At 38.7% G+C, this 13,422-nt stretch overlaps 1 protein-coding gene across 1 annotated transcript in view; it reads right to left on the reverse strand.

Annotated features, from left to right (window-relative positions):
- Window positions 1–13,422, reverse strand: part of fntb (farnesyltransferase, CAAX box, subunit beta) — an 86,235-nt gene that overhangs the window by 64,343 nt on the left and 8,470 nt on the right. The window contains exon 2 of the mRNA XM_072569148.1: window positions 1,974–2,038. Within this exon, the coding sequence (XP_072425249.1) occupies window positions 1,974–2,038 (65 nt within the window). The remainder of the gene's footprint in view (window positions 1–1,973; window positions 2,039–13,422) is intronic.

The following is a 13,422-nucleotide window of genomic DNA, read 5'->3' on the forward strand; positions in this document are numbered from 1 at the left end:
TGGTAAGATTAGTAGCAGTAAAAGTCCCTGTAATCCTACAGGATTATAGGACTTCTCTCTTATTAGAGAGATGACAGGTGGTTTAATTGGAGGGGCACCACACCCATGGCAAGGTTGAGGTGAGACCTTCATGATGACCTCATGGAACAATAGGAGTAAGGAGGTAAAAAGGAGAATGAAACCACTTTTCATTCCACGTTTTAGGTAATTGTTTATTAATATTTCAGTGTGTAGATGAGTCATGCAAAACAAAAGCTCTAAAAAAAGTTTGTTGTGCATCTTGAAGACAGCCCACTGTGTTTCCATTGTTTGTAATGTTTGAGGAAAGGCATTGGAAGCAAGGGAGCATTTAATGTTCTTTCAAACAAGAAGGAGCTGTTAGTGACTCTCAACATGGTTTCTAGGGAAAAGTGGTCAAGTTTATCAATCAGTTCAATTTTCTTTGAGAAGGTTGAGGTATGATACTGACAGTGTGGCACAATGGGATCACTTTTAAGCAGAGAGTTCAATAGATTGAAAACCAGGTCTTGTGGTCAATAAGGAATTAGGTATGCTGCTTTGGCCACAGGATTGTTACCATTGATGGTGGTATTGGATGAAGAATTTTTAAACAGTAGTGTCCTGCAGGGATAGACATTAGGATTGTTGCTTTTACCAGCCACATTAACATTCTGGATAAAGGTACTGCAGAAACCATTAGCCAAATTTGTTTAGAATGTATGTGCTGGTGTTGAGCTTGAAGCATTGACAAACTGAGCCATGTAGTTAGCACTGAACCAAAGCTGGACCATAATGCAAATTGGATTCTCACAAATGCAAGTACTGGATATTAAGAGAAAGAGGTGAAGGATTCATAACCATCAGAAAGCCAATTTAAAGGGGGCTGTATGAAACGACAACTGCCAATTTTAATGCAATCATGGAGATCAACTAAAACTGCAAATAAAATATGGGGATAAACTGCCATAAGAGTCGAGCATTAATCTGAAGAGATAACGTCCAGCTCTTAGATTATGATTGGAGGAGCATGTGCCATTCTGAGCCTCGAGTTTCAAAATGACATGTACATACTGCAGACAGAGCAGAGAATGGCAACCAAGATGAGCCTAAATGCCAGCACATTATCTACAGAGGAAATTATACAGAAGCTTAAGTTTACATTCACAATGTTCACTGACCAGCTGCAATGAATGGGATTCTTAATTCACGTTGGTGCGTGTAGCCGTGAAGCATCAATTTTGAAAGAATGCTTTCATGAACATTATATACACAGTAATAGCTCATGTAAGATGAATTGAGAAAATCTAGCAAAAAGAGTCTTATTAAGAACTGTTTTCTATGGCTTACCCTCCAGTAATGAAACTAAACTATTTAAAGCAGAGTTTTAAGTAGTTTTGACACACATCTATGTGAAAGATATAGCACAGTTCTCACTTGAATATTTCACAACCTTAACACATTCAGTGATCACACAATCAAATTTGATTTCAAAACAAATTTCAAATCATGGAACTTCTACCTCCAGGCCAAGAGGTAAGCCAAGGGAAATTGCAATGACCGTGACATATTATTTGAGAAATGTTTGATGCACTACTATTAGTTATTTACATCAATTTTCAATGCACTACAACGTCTACACTTGGGGGAGAATTAATGCATGAGAATTACTAACAGGTAGTTTGACATGAAATAGAGAGGAACCATCCAAAACAAATTTGAAGCCAAAATGATGATGCTCACAATTAGTGTTATGCCATTTGAGCCAACTGACGCCACACAAAATGCAATGTTTCATTCTGCATCAAAAGCAAAATCAAAGGATACATTTGATACAAGGTTCTCTGAAAGATATTCTCTGAAGAATTCAAGCGACTATGGTTTTGCTTCTCAGTTTAATCCAGTGAATATACGCAGACCGCCTCATGATTATATTGAGCAATTAGAGTTTTTATGGTTTTGATTCATGTACTTACTGTAGCGTGCTCCGATCAATTCTGAATGCTTTGTATGCCTCTTCCACATTCAGTTCTACTGTTTTCTGTTACATGGAAACAGAAAAAGTACATTTTTGCATTTTATTAAGATTAATATTGTATTCATGGAAAGTAGAATCATTTTTAACAACCGAATATCAATGTCCCTCTATCTCACCACCTTTTCAGAAAAACAGGATGAGGGGTGAGTTTACTCAGGAAATAATTTACACTTTTGAATCCCACTTAAAGATTCCACTCTCGTTACGGATACCTGGGTTGCTCATAAGCATTTCTCAAAGCTGCCATGCCAAGTGCATTGAAGTGCATTAAATAACCTCTGCCCAATCAGACATGACATTTAATGGTAATTTCAGAACAGGGTTTTATCTAAGAAAAACTAGTCTACTAAACTTCACCAAAACCTTCAGAAATTTCCCCAAGATTAGTTATCACTTATGATCGAGTGTATGTGAGGAGTGTCACCATTGGTTCAGGCAGTAACACCATAACTTCTTAAGAAAACAATTTTCCAAAGGCAGCATTCTAATTATTATTAATCAATCATTCTAATTATTTAATAAGATAGGCCATAGGTTCAATTCCTCGAAGACAATTAGTAATTTGTCTCCTCTGACAAGAAGAAAATTTGCGATTTTTTTTAAGTGAGGCTCAATGTATAAGCTGAAAAACCTCAAAAGAAAAAAATGCAGCCCAGGTCCTTTGAATAATGAGGATTCTTCTTCACTGCTGCAATGGCACATACAAAAATTACATGCCCAATGATTAGAATGTGGGCTGTCTGGCACACCATATCTGATAACGCTCTTCACTTTGCCTGGATATAAATATAGACTGGTGGATTCAAAGACACATATCTCAACATTAAATTTCATTTGTTGTGTGAAATGGTACATTGTGGAAGAAAGAATGAGGAGAACCAATGAAGAATACAATTCTAAAAGGGCACAGGAGCAGTTGGGCTAGAGGGTATCTAAATACAAATCCAGGAAGGTCGGAGGGTAGGTTGAGAAAGTGGTTAATAAGGAATAAAAGATCCTGGAGCGATATAAATAAAGGCATAAAGAGTACTAGACCAAGGTGGTTATAGCGAACCTTCACAAAACACTGTTTTGCCCATATAGACACTACATTTTAGGAATATGTATTAAGAAGGATGTGAAAAAGATTGACTGAGAATGGCTTCAAGGATGAGGGACTTCGGATACATGGATAGATCAGAAAAGCTGATATTGTTCTCCTTAGAGAAAAGGGTGAGAGAAGATGATTAGCTTCTGGACAGAGCCGATAGGATAAAATAATACCCATTAGCAGAAAGGTGCAGACTAAAAGGCATCAAGTTAGGGTGAATAAGGAAAGAAACAGAGGCAGCAAGAGAATAAAAAATGTTTTATGCAAGTTGCAGTCACAATCTTGAATGCATTGCCTGAGAACATGGTGAATGTAAATTCAACAATGGCTCTCAAAAGGAAAACATTTTATCTCGAAAAAAAAGGGCTATGAGGAAATAGCAGGGGAAGTGATTCTAGCTCAGGGCATCTAGCAGAGAGGTGATATTGACATGCTGAACCAAAACACATTATTCTATGCTGTGACCATTCTATGATTCTATGACTTTTGACATAAGTATGTTTGGCTGCACTGGTTTGTGACACAGAGTAATACTAACAGCATGGGTTCAATTCCCACACTGACTGAGGTTACCATGAAGGACTCTCTTTCTCAACCTCTCCCCTGAGAGTGGTGACCCTCAGGTTAAATCTCTAATGTGAGCGCAGTCTTACGGTGACTTTATTTTTTACATACTAAGTATAAAAAGAAACTATTGTATTTTGAAGGATTTCTGTATGTATAAACAGAGAACAATTTTGAATGTGCCAGTCTGAATTTCAGAAGTATTGTAATCGAGTTGAACATATCTTCTGAAGGAAAATCTTTTAAAACTAGATTGTTTTGTGTCTTAAACTATTTAGCAAGAAATAAACTTTGAACCAAAATTCATCTAAGCAAATGAGTAAAAAGTTGCATTTTGTCATTAATATTGTCATTAGCAGTACAGAGCCATAATATCATTAGAAAAGAGGCATGATTTATTGAAGCTTTTTTACCTCAGCTGATCAGGACAATTTGCAAGAAATACCAAATGGAAAACATTATTCTGACTACGAACAGAGAGGGCTGATTAATTAATGTGTGGACTATGTCGGTAAAGAGATTGCCAAGATCTGTTTAAATTTTACCCATGCAGATTTTCATTCATGGCATCTGGGTGTCTCTAATTACTCAACATACATCAAGAGTCAACCACATTACTGTAGGTTCTGGAGTGACATGTAGGCCAAACAAGGTAAGGATGACAGATTTCCTTCCCTAAAGGATATAAGTAAATTAGATGTGTTTTTACAATAGTCAACAGTGGTTAAAATCAGACTAGTTTTTTTTTAAATCCCAGTTTTTTCCACTTAAACTTCACCTTCTACCATGTTTGGATTCAAACCCATGTTCCCAGTGACCAGGGGTTACGTATTACTGTACTTCCAAATAAGTTGGCTCTGGTTAATCAAGGAATTGCCCTGAGAAATAAGCCACAGTATGGTTGTCACCAATTTTGTTGGTTCAGAAGTGCAGTGCGTGAACATGTTCTTTCTCACTGCAAGGAACAAAACCTTTGTAGTAACATACGTAGCTTTCAGTAAGTGCACATGTACCACACCATGAGTCTGACTGACAATCCGAGACTGGTTATTGGTGTAATTCTTCATTCACTCAGGATTAATTTAGCAAGTGTTGTTCAATTGCAGACAATACCCAAGCAGTTTATGGTTGCAACTGTCCAACATTAGATGTGACTTTACAAAGGAGGAAAAGAAGATAGAGAGAGGTAGTGGGGTTCAGGGAGGAAATTCCATGGAAAGTTCAAGTTCTGATGCTGAAGTGTTTAAAAACAGGGCTCTTCAAGTGACTAAATTTAAAGACATGAGAGTATCACAGAGGTTTAGGGACAGAAGTGAGGATGAGTGAGATTATGGCGTGATTTCAAAACAAGGACGAACATTTTAAAATCAAGATGTTGCTGAATGAATATCCAATTTAGGTCAGCAAATAGAGGGATGGAGAGTGAATGGAACTTGGTTTGAGTTAGAAGACAGGCAAGAAAGTTTGGATGAACTCATATTTAAGGAGCGCAGAATGTGGAAGGCTGTCCAAAAGATCTAACCATTCAAAAGGAATTTAAGTTAACAAAGGAAACTATAAAAGATTTTGCCAAAAGAGCTGGGGCAAGTGTGGAATCAGGCAGTGCTTTCGAGGTGGAAATAGGTGTACATATGTAGTTCACAGTTCATTTCAGGTTCAAATACGAGTGGTATTGCGAACAGTCTGATTTAGCATCAGACAGTTGCCAGGTCGATGGATGGTGTCACTTGTGAGACAGCAGAGAATAAAATAATTGGCTCAGTCTTCAATATTTAATTGGAAAAAAAGTCTGCACATCCAGAACTGCATGAATGCAGAAAAATGGACAAGTCGAAGGAGGCATTGCCATCATATATGTAGCAATGTTCAGTTGATATGTGGATGATAAGCAGCAGCATGCAGATCAGAAGTAGCAGTCCAAGTATAGTTCTGTAATGGACACTATGGTGCCAACTGAAATGGGGCAGAAGAAGAGGAGATGCCAATGCAGGAGATTCTCTGCTTACGATTGGATAAATGTTGTGTTTGTGGACAATATTACCACTAGGTGGAGCATCAAGTATGCATGCATAATATTCCAACATTTACCTGTATTCTGAAGTTATAGATGCAGTATAAGGAGGATGGGCAGCAAGCGCGGTTGACAATTATGATCGACCAGACTTTTAAAATAAGACCATAATGCATGGCAGTATATTTTAAATAAATTCTGCCTTAGAAGTTAACTAGTTCAACTGGGATTGGTTGGTATCAATAGGTCCATTGTACAAATACCAAGAAATGCATAATAAGTCAAAATCTGTTATTGCTTGTCCTTGTTTGCAGTTTGCTTCAGCAGTGCAATTTTACTTTCCTGGAAGCATCTCATTTCAGTTATGGAGGGTTTATGGCTAATCAAAATGTGATACAAACAAAAGCAAAAACGGCTGAAAGAACTCAACAAGTCTGGCAGCAGCTGTCAGATGCTTTGAGTCCAGAGATCCTTCTTCAGAACTGCACTCAAAATGTTAACTGTTTTCTTTCCGCAATGTGGCCAGATCTGCTGAGTTTCTCTTTATCTTTATTTCAGCATCTGTAGTTCTTCGCTTTATTGAAATGTTATGAATGTTCGTATTCTTCAGTAGGAAAATTCATAACCACAGAAGTAGTTTGTAGAACAATGTAATATTGTTCAATCACAGATGGCTTGAGGTCACCATCTTTGAATAGAGCAAGGTAAGCGTAGTCCCAACCAATTGACTTGATAGCAAAGACATTTTAGAGAAGGATGGCTTGACCAATTGTGTCAAAACCTACAGAAAGGTTAACACAGCTGAGTGATAGTTTATCGTTGTCAGTGTCAGCATATGTTTGTTATATTTATGCGGGCATGTTCTGTTTGTGTTTACATCTGTATCATTTGTATAAAGTGTGTGAGTTCAAATATCTCTGTGTACAATAGCTATTGTGGGTGTATTATGAGGGTGTGCAGCCCATGTAGGTGTCCAATTAAATAAGTACTTGTGTGTTCATGTGTTTATCCGTGTGTATCTTTATATGTGCAAGTCTGCTTACATATACATTGTAGTGATTGTAACGAGGTTAGCCAGCTGGACCTCAGAATATGAGTTCCCTGATTAGGGGACTGTCAGAGATACTGTCACTCAGAGCTTACTCTGAAGAGGTAGTAATAAAGTCAAGGACGGTTCTTTGGTAAATAAAGAAAACCTCGATTATCCGAATGAGATGGGCAGGGAGTATTTTCTTCAGATAACTCCAGAGGCTGAAGGATCAGTTATTTCAGTAGTGACAAGCATAAAGCACAGTCCTAAAGAAACTCCCTCGCAACAGTAATCTTTGAATTGGGGTATTTCTTACATGTCTTTGCTTGGGGAGCTTGACTTGTTTGACCCCATTGTCAAGGATTGGGCCCACTGCGTGGAACACATCAGTTATTTTTTTGGGCAACATATGGCAGATGGAAAGCAACAAGTAATTCTCCTGACAGTCTGTGGAGCCACAGCTTTTTCTGTTATTAACAGTCTAACTTTCCCTGTGGCACCAGATACTAAAACCTTTCAAAAATTGACAGACATTGTCAAGGAATATTACAACCCCCAAGCCTTCTCTAAATCTAAGACGCTATTGGTTTTACTCGACAATTCAAGAACCTGGGGAAATCATATTGGGATTTTTGACTAGGTTAAGATGACTGGCAGAAGCTTGTGATTTTGGTTTAACCCTTAAAGATGCTAGAATCTACTTGATATGTGGGATTAATGATATAACTACGCATAAAACCCCACTAGTTGAAGCCCAACAGGACTTTAAACAGGCATTATGATTAGCTTTATCATTGGAAAATGTGGTAACTAGAGCGTAAGAGTTCCAGGGTATTCCGGTAGAAGTGGACATTCTTGCCAGTCTAACTTAGCTTGAGGAAAATCTTTTGAGTGAAGGCAATTGTATGGCCTCAGTCGGGACATATCCTTATCAGAGGGATTCTAGGTTGGTCCACAGCAAAACCCCAAAACAAAATCAACTCTTGGCCAAACAGTCAAAATTTTCTTCAGGATCCTGCCTGGTAAGCCACTGTAGTTGCTGCCAGTGTGCGGACTCAAGACAGCCGAAGAGTTCTACTGGACCCAAATTGGAGTAAGATAACTCATAGGCTGGTATCCAGGAGAGATCATATCCTAAAATGTTCACCAACAATAGTTAAATTGCTCAGCAACATCCAAATCAAGTTGCCAGGGTTGGAGGATCTGAGCTACAGGGAGCAGCAGAACAGGCTGGGGCTGTTTTCCCTGGAGCATCGGAGGCTGAGGGGTGACCTTATAGAGGTTTAGAAAATTATGAGGGGCATGGATAAGATAAATAGACAATGTCTTTTCCATGGGGTCGGGAGTCTAGAACTAGTGGGCAGAGGTTTAGGGTGAGAAGGGAAAGATATAAAAAGAGACCTAAGGGGCAACTTTTTCACGCAGAGGGTGGTATGTATATGGAATGAGCTGCCAGAAGATGTGGTGGAGGCTGGTACAATTGCAACATTTAAGAGGCATTTACATGAGTATATGAATAGGAAGGGTTTGGGGGGGATATGGGCTGGGTGCTGGCAGGTAGGACGAGATTGGGTTGGGATATCTGGTCGGCATGGACGGGTTGGACCGAAGAGTCTGTTTCCATGCTGTACATCTCTATGACTCTATCTGATTAAATGGTCATCCAGTTCTAATGGAAGTCGATGCGTGCGTGACTATTTCAGTGACTGCAGAACCAGTTTTCAAACAGAACTCACTCTGGACTCCTTAAACTTTTTCAAGACTTCAGCTAGATTGAGAACCTATATTTGGAAACCTTTACAGATTAAGAGTCCAACTTTGGTTCCGATCCCTTATAAACACAACTGGCTCAGTTACCAGTGATTATAGGAAAAGGCTCAGACCCAAGCTTGATGGTATGAAAATGGTTGCAAGAGATTCAACTGGCACAACATTTTGCAATTAGAAAACGGCTGCCCAAGTAAAATCCTAAATACTGTAAGTCTTCCAAGAAGGTCTAGGGACTATCAGAGGAGCAAAGACCACCTTGCATGTTGATCAGGAAAGAATTCCACGATTCCGCTCAGTGCCATTTACCTTACAGGCAAATGTAGAGGCATAAATCAGAAGGCTGGAAAGTAAAGGAATCATCAAACCAGTCCAACTTGCAGAATGGGCAGCACTGGTCATGCCAATTTTGAAGCCCAATGGATCAGTTCCTCTTTGTGGGGATTTTAAACAAATGGCAAACTATGTTTCACAGCTGGATAAGTACCCACTCCCTCAAAGAGAGGATTTACACACAAAGCTGGTTTGGGAGGGGTGCTGTCCTTCACAAAGCTTCATGAACCATGCTTACTTGCAAGCGCGTTTAGACAAGGATTCCCAAAAGTATGCTATAATTAAATATCCATAAGAGCTTGTTCCAATATACGAGACTGCCATTTGGGGTATCATTAGCCTGCACAGTTTTCAGCAGACAACTGAAATCTGCATGAAGATTATCTGTACACCAGAACCAGAGTGTTAGTCAAAGTTAATGGGCCATACTTTAGCAGAAGGGATAAAAGCAAATTACTGCGGATGCTGGAATCTGAAACCAAAAACGAGAAAATGCTGGAGAATCTCATCAAGTCTGGCAGCATCTGTAAGGAGAGAAAACAGCTGATGTTAAGAGCCGATTTGACAAAGGGTCAGTTAGACTCGAAACGTCAGCTCTTTTCTCTCCTTTACAGATGCTGCCAGATTTGCTGAGATTTTCCAGCATTTTCTCTTTTTTGATTTTACCAGAAGGGAATTTGGGTATTTCCTCAAGTTACACTGGATTCAACATAAGGACAGCTCCATACCATCCATCATTCAGTGGCCCAGCAGAAAGAGCATACCAAACCTTGAAGGCTTGCATGAAGAAACAGCCTACAGCCTCGCTAGATACGAAGATGTTGTGGTTCTTATTTGGCAATAAGACCACCCACATGTAACTACTGGGATAGTTAAGTCTGATTTTCAAAGACCTGGGATAGGGTGAAATGGCATCAGGACAATAATGTCAGACACAAGGCTCTGCTGAGCGAGATACGGAGGGGTGGGGTCGAAATTTGGTGTAAGAAATCACAGAACGGCCTGACATGACCGATACAAGGTCAGGAACACAGCCATACATAGTTCAGGTCAGTATGATGGCCCTGAACAAGCACGTGGACAATATGAAAGCCATAAATAGGCAAATAAAGCAAAATGTGCCTTCCACTCTCTGAACAGTCAGAAAAGCTGCTGAATCCTGTGGAATAACCTTCTCCATCAAGCATTGATGAGATCTCAAAAACAGGCGATGGGCATAATGGATGTAGCTGTGTCGACGCCTTTGCCACCAGAAGAAGAGTGAAGTTCTACTGAGACCTTCCTGGCACAAGAGACAAGCTCTTGTGTATTACATGCTGCCCGTAGTGGACACCAAGTCTGAGGAACCTGACCTGGTACTTAAATGCCCAGGAAGCTTCTTCCAAGAGAAAGGATTGGCCAATGTCCTCAAACTCAGAGGGGAAGGGATGTAGTGATTGTAACAACGCCAGCTAACTGGACCTCAGAATACAAGCTCCCTGAATGGGGCTGTTATGACAGATAAAAAGGGAAGTGCCAGAGATACCGCTACTCAGAACTCTAAAGAGGCAGTACTAAAGTCAAGGACTGTTCGTGTGTAAATAAAGGGTGATGGGATACCAGTGTCTGTGAAGCGCTGTTACATCTATCTAGTTTCTCATTCCAAAGTGGATACTGAAGTTTGGAGGTGGTTTGCACAGTAATCAGAAAAATAATAGTTTCTGCTCATTGAGAAACATGACACTGCAGCGAGGGTTGGAGCTTTAAAATCTCCAAGACTTGGGGAACTATTCCTTGCACCTCTATTATTTTAGCAGTAAGATCAACATTTTTAAGAAAGCTGAATATTCACAAGTTTCATGAAGTTTTGACAACACCAATATTTAGTAGGAAACCATTAGGTTAACACTTTAATTTTGATCAATGAGTAGTTTTAAGGCTCACAAGTACAGTACATACTTATGGAAACAGTATTTACTTCACTTCAATCTCCTGAATGCTAGTCAATCTCATCTAAATGTTTGACTGAATGTCATGGCCAATACATAGAAAAGACAATTACATTATCAGTGACATGGGTGTCTTTATCACATTCTTTGCTAAGTTAATACTAAAGATACATTTTAAAAAATCATATATGGACTCTAGTCTCAAAAGAAATCATGGTATTGTGTCTCTTATTGTTCAGTGTAAATATCTGTGCCAGATCTAATCTGTCAGCAACCTGATTGTGCTCACTTTCAATTAAATGCAATCAAATTTCAACTTTTGACTTATTTTTAGCTCCTTCTAGGTTTTCTCCTTGACATTACAAAGCTCCAACAGTTAAAGTGCTAGCTCATTTGGCTAGTTTCTGTGCTAACAGTTTTCATCATCAAGGAAAATATAAATATTGAAATGAAGATGGATATTTGCCATGCACAACCAACAAAACATTTCAAAGTCATGAATCAATTGTTTTGTTATCATTCATGAAAACTAGATCACAAAACTATTTAAGTATTAGGGTAATAAATAACTGGGGATATCAATTTCTCAACACCAGAAAGCATCAGGTCATAGGTTGTACGCATAGACATTGCACATTCCACAATAAGTTTTACCATGAGGACTTTAGAGACATTAGAATAACATTCAAATAAAGACAAGTGGTTCAAAATGTGCCTCAGTACAAAAAAAAATCAGCAAATAATGTCTAACTGCTATATTTACAAAACATATTGAAGGTCACCTGTTGGTGCAGAGGGCACACAGTTCATTATTGTATTAAACATTTTTTTACATTTGACTCCAACTCAATTATTTTGTGAAATCTGAATGGCCTGTTGTTTCCTTTTAGCATTCATGACCATAATGTTCTAATAACAGTACTTTCTTTGTCAACAGCAATTATAGGGCGGCACAGCGGCTCAGTGGTTAGCATTGCTGCCTCATAGCGCCAGGGAGTCGGGTTGATTCCAGCCTTGGACAACTGTCTGACTGCGTGGAGTTTGCACATTCTCACTCTGCCTGTATGGGTTTCTTCCAGATGCTTTGGTTTCCTCCCACAATCCAAAGATGTGCACTTTAGGTGGAATGTCCATGCTAAATTGTTCCATAGTGTACAGGTTAGGTGGGCTAGCCATGGCAAAAGTTTCATGCACGGTTACAAGAATGGGGTGAGGTAAAGGTGGGTATGGGTGAAATGCTCTTCGGAGGGTCTGGTGGAGACTCAGTGAGCTGAATGGCCTCTTTCTGTACTGCAGGGTTTCTATGATTATTGGCTTCATGCAATCACATACCTAACTACTGAGGAAGATCCTTTTCTTGCCACCTGTTTTTAACTGATATTGCCACATAAGTGATACATCACAAAAAAATAAAACAGCATTTATTTCTGCTTTTGTGGAAAGGACATTAGAAATATAGGAGAAGCTAATAAAGTCACTCCTATTTCTTTATGCTGATAAGTCGATAAGCTGTTACAAGCTTCTCAATATTTATATGCAAGGCAATCAAACAAAGCTAGTCAATTTGCTTGCAGCTTTTCCAAAACAACCACAACAAAGCTTTGCCTCTTTGCTTAAATATCCCAGTGCCTACACCAAGACAAATGTATTCCAAGTAAAAACATAGAAATAATTGAGTATAATTGGAAACAGATCAATTACATAGCAGTAAACAACACAAAACAAATACAATCCTATTAACAATATTTCAAACAACAATGCTTTTTCTTTCACCTGGTCAATATGCAAGTAGTCATAAACTCTGGATCCATCAGAAAGTTGCTTTAATGGCCAGCGAAATACTTGGGTATACTACCCCCTCAAAAGTCCCTGAAAACAGAAGAACTTGCTAAACTGCGGTTTCTCGGTCACCTTGAAGCTAATACACTGTTTATTTTCTCCAAGCAGCCAATAGAGGTAACTTCAGAACAAAAATAAAATATTGGATAAATAGAATTTGTTGTGTTAAGTGACATATAATCGTGAAATAATAACATCGGCCTCCGTGTAAGAAAAATCTAAATAATAAAACAAATGACAGATTGAGGGGAAGCCCGGAATTGATATCAAAAATGATGAACTGAAGTATAAAGTGAGAGAGACAAAAAAAAGAGACAAAAAAATTATTGTTTCTCTTTCCAATGTATGTTGTGCTGCATTTAATGAATTGTTAGGACAAATGATCCTATTGTTGGTGACACAAAAGAGTTGAGGTAGGCAGTCGTACTCTTTATATGTACATCCACTGTCCTCTCCAGGACCATCTTGGCTAAAAAAGCTCACTCAGCAATCTTCCTCAATGGTGCGGTTTAGTGCCAACGATGCAGAAGATCATACTTATTTATTAAATAGTTCACTTCTCAGGTGTGCTTATTTTTTTGTCTCTCTCACTTTATACTTCAGTTCATCATTTTTGATATCAATTCCGGGCTTCCCCTCAATCTGTCATTTGTTTTATTATTTAGATTTTTCTTACACGGAGGCTGATGTTATTATTTCACGATTATATGTTACTTAACACAACAAATGCTATTTATCCAGCATTTTTAACATCCCAATCATTTCACAGGAGTTTATCAATCAAAATTTGATAGAGCCATGTAAGCAAACATTGAAACAGACAAT

This window comes from Chiloscyllium punctatum, chromosome 4 (assembly GCF_047496795.1).
Source record: "Chiloscyllium punctatum isolate Juve2018m chromosome 4, sChiPun1.3, whole genome shotgun sequence".
Classification (NCBI taxonomy): domain Eukaryota; kingdom Metazoa; phylum Chordata; class Chondrichthyes; order Orectolobiformes; family Hemiscylliidae; genus Chiloscyllium; species Chiloscyllium punctatum.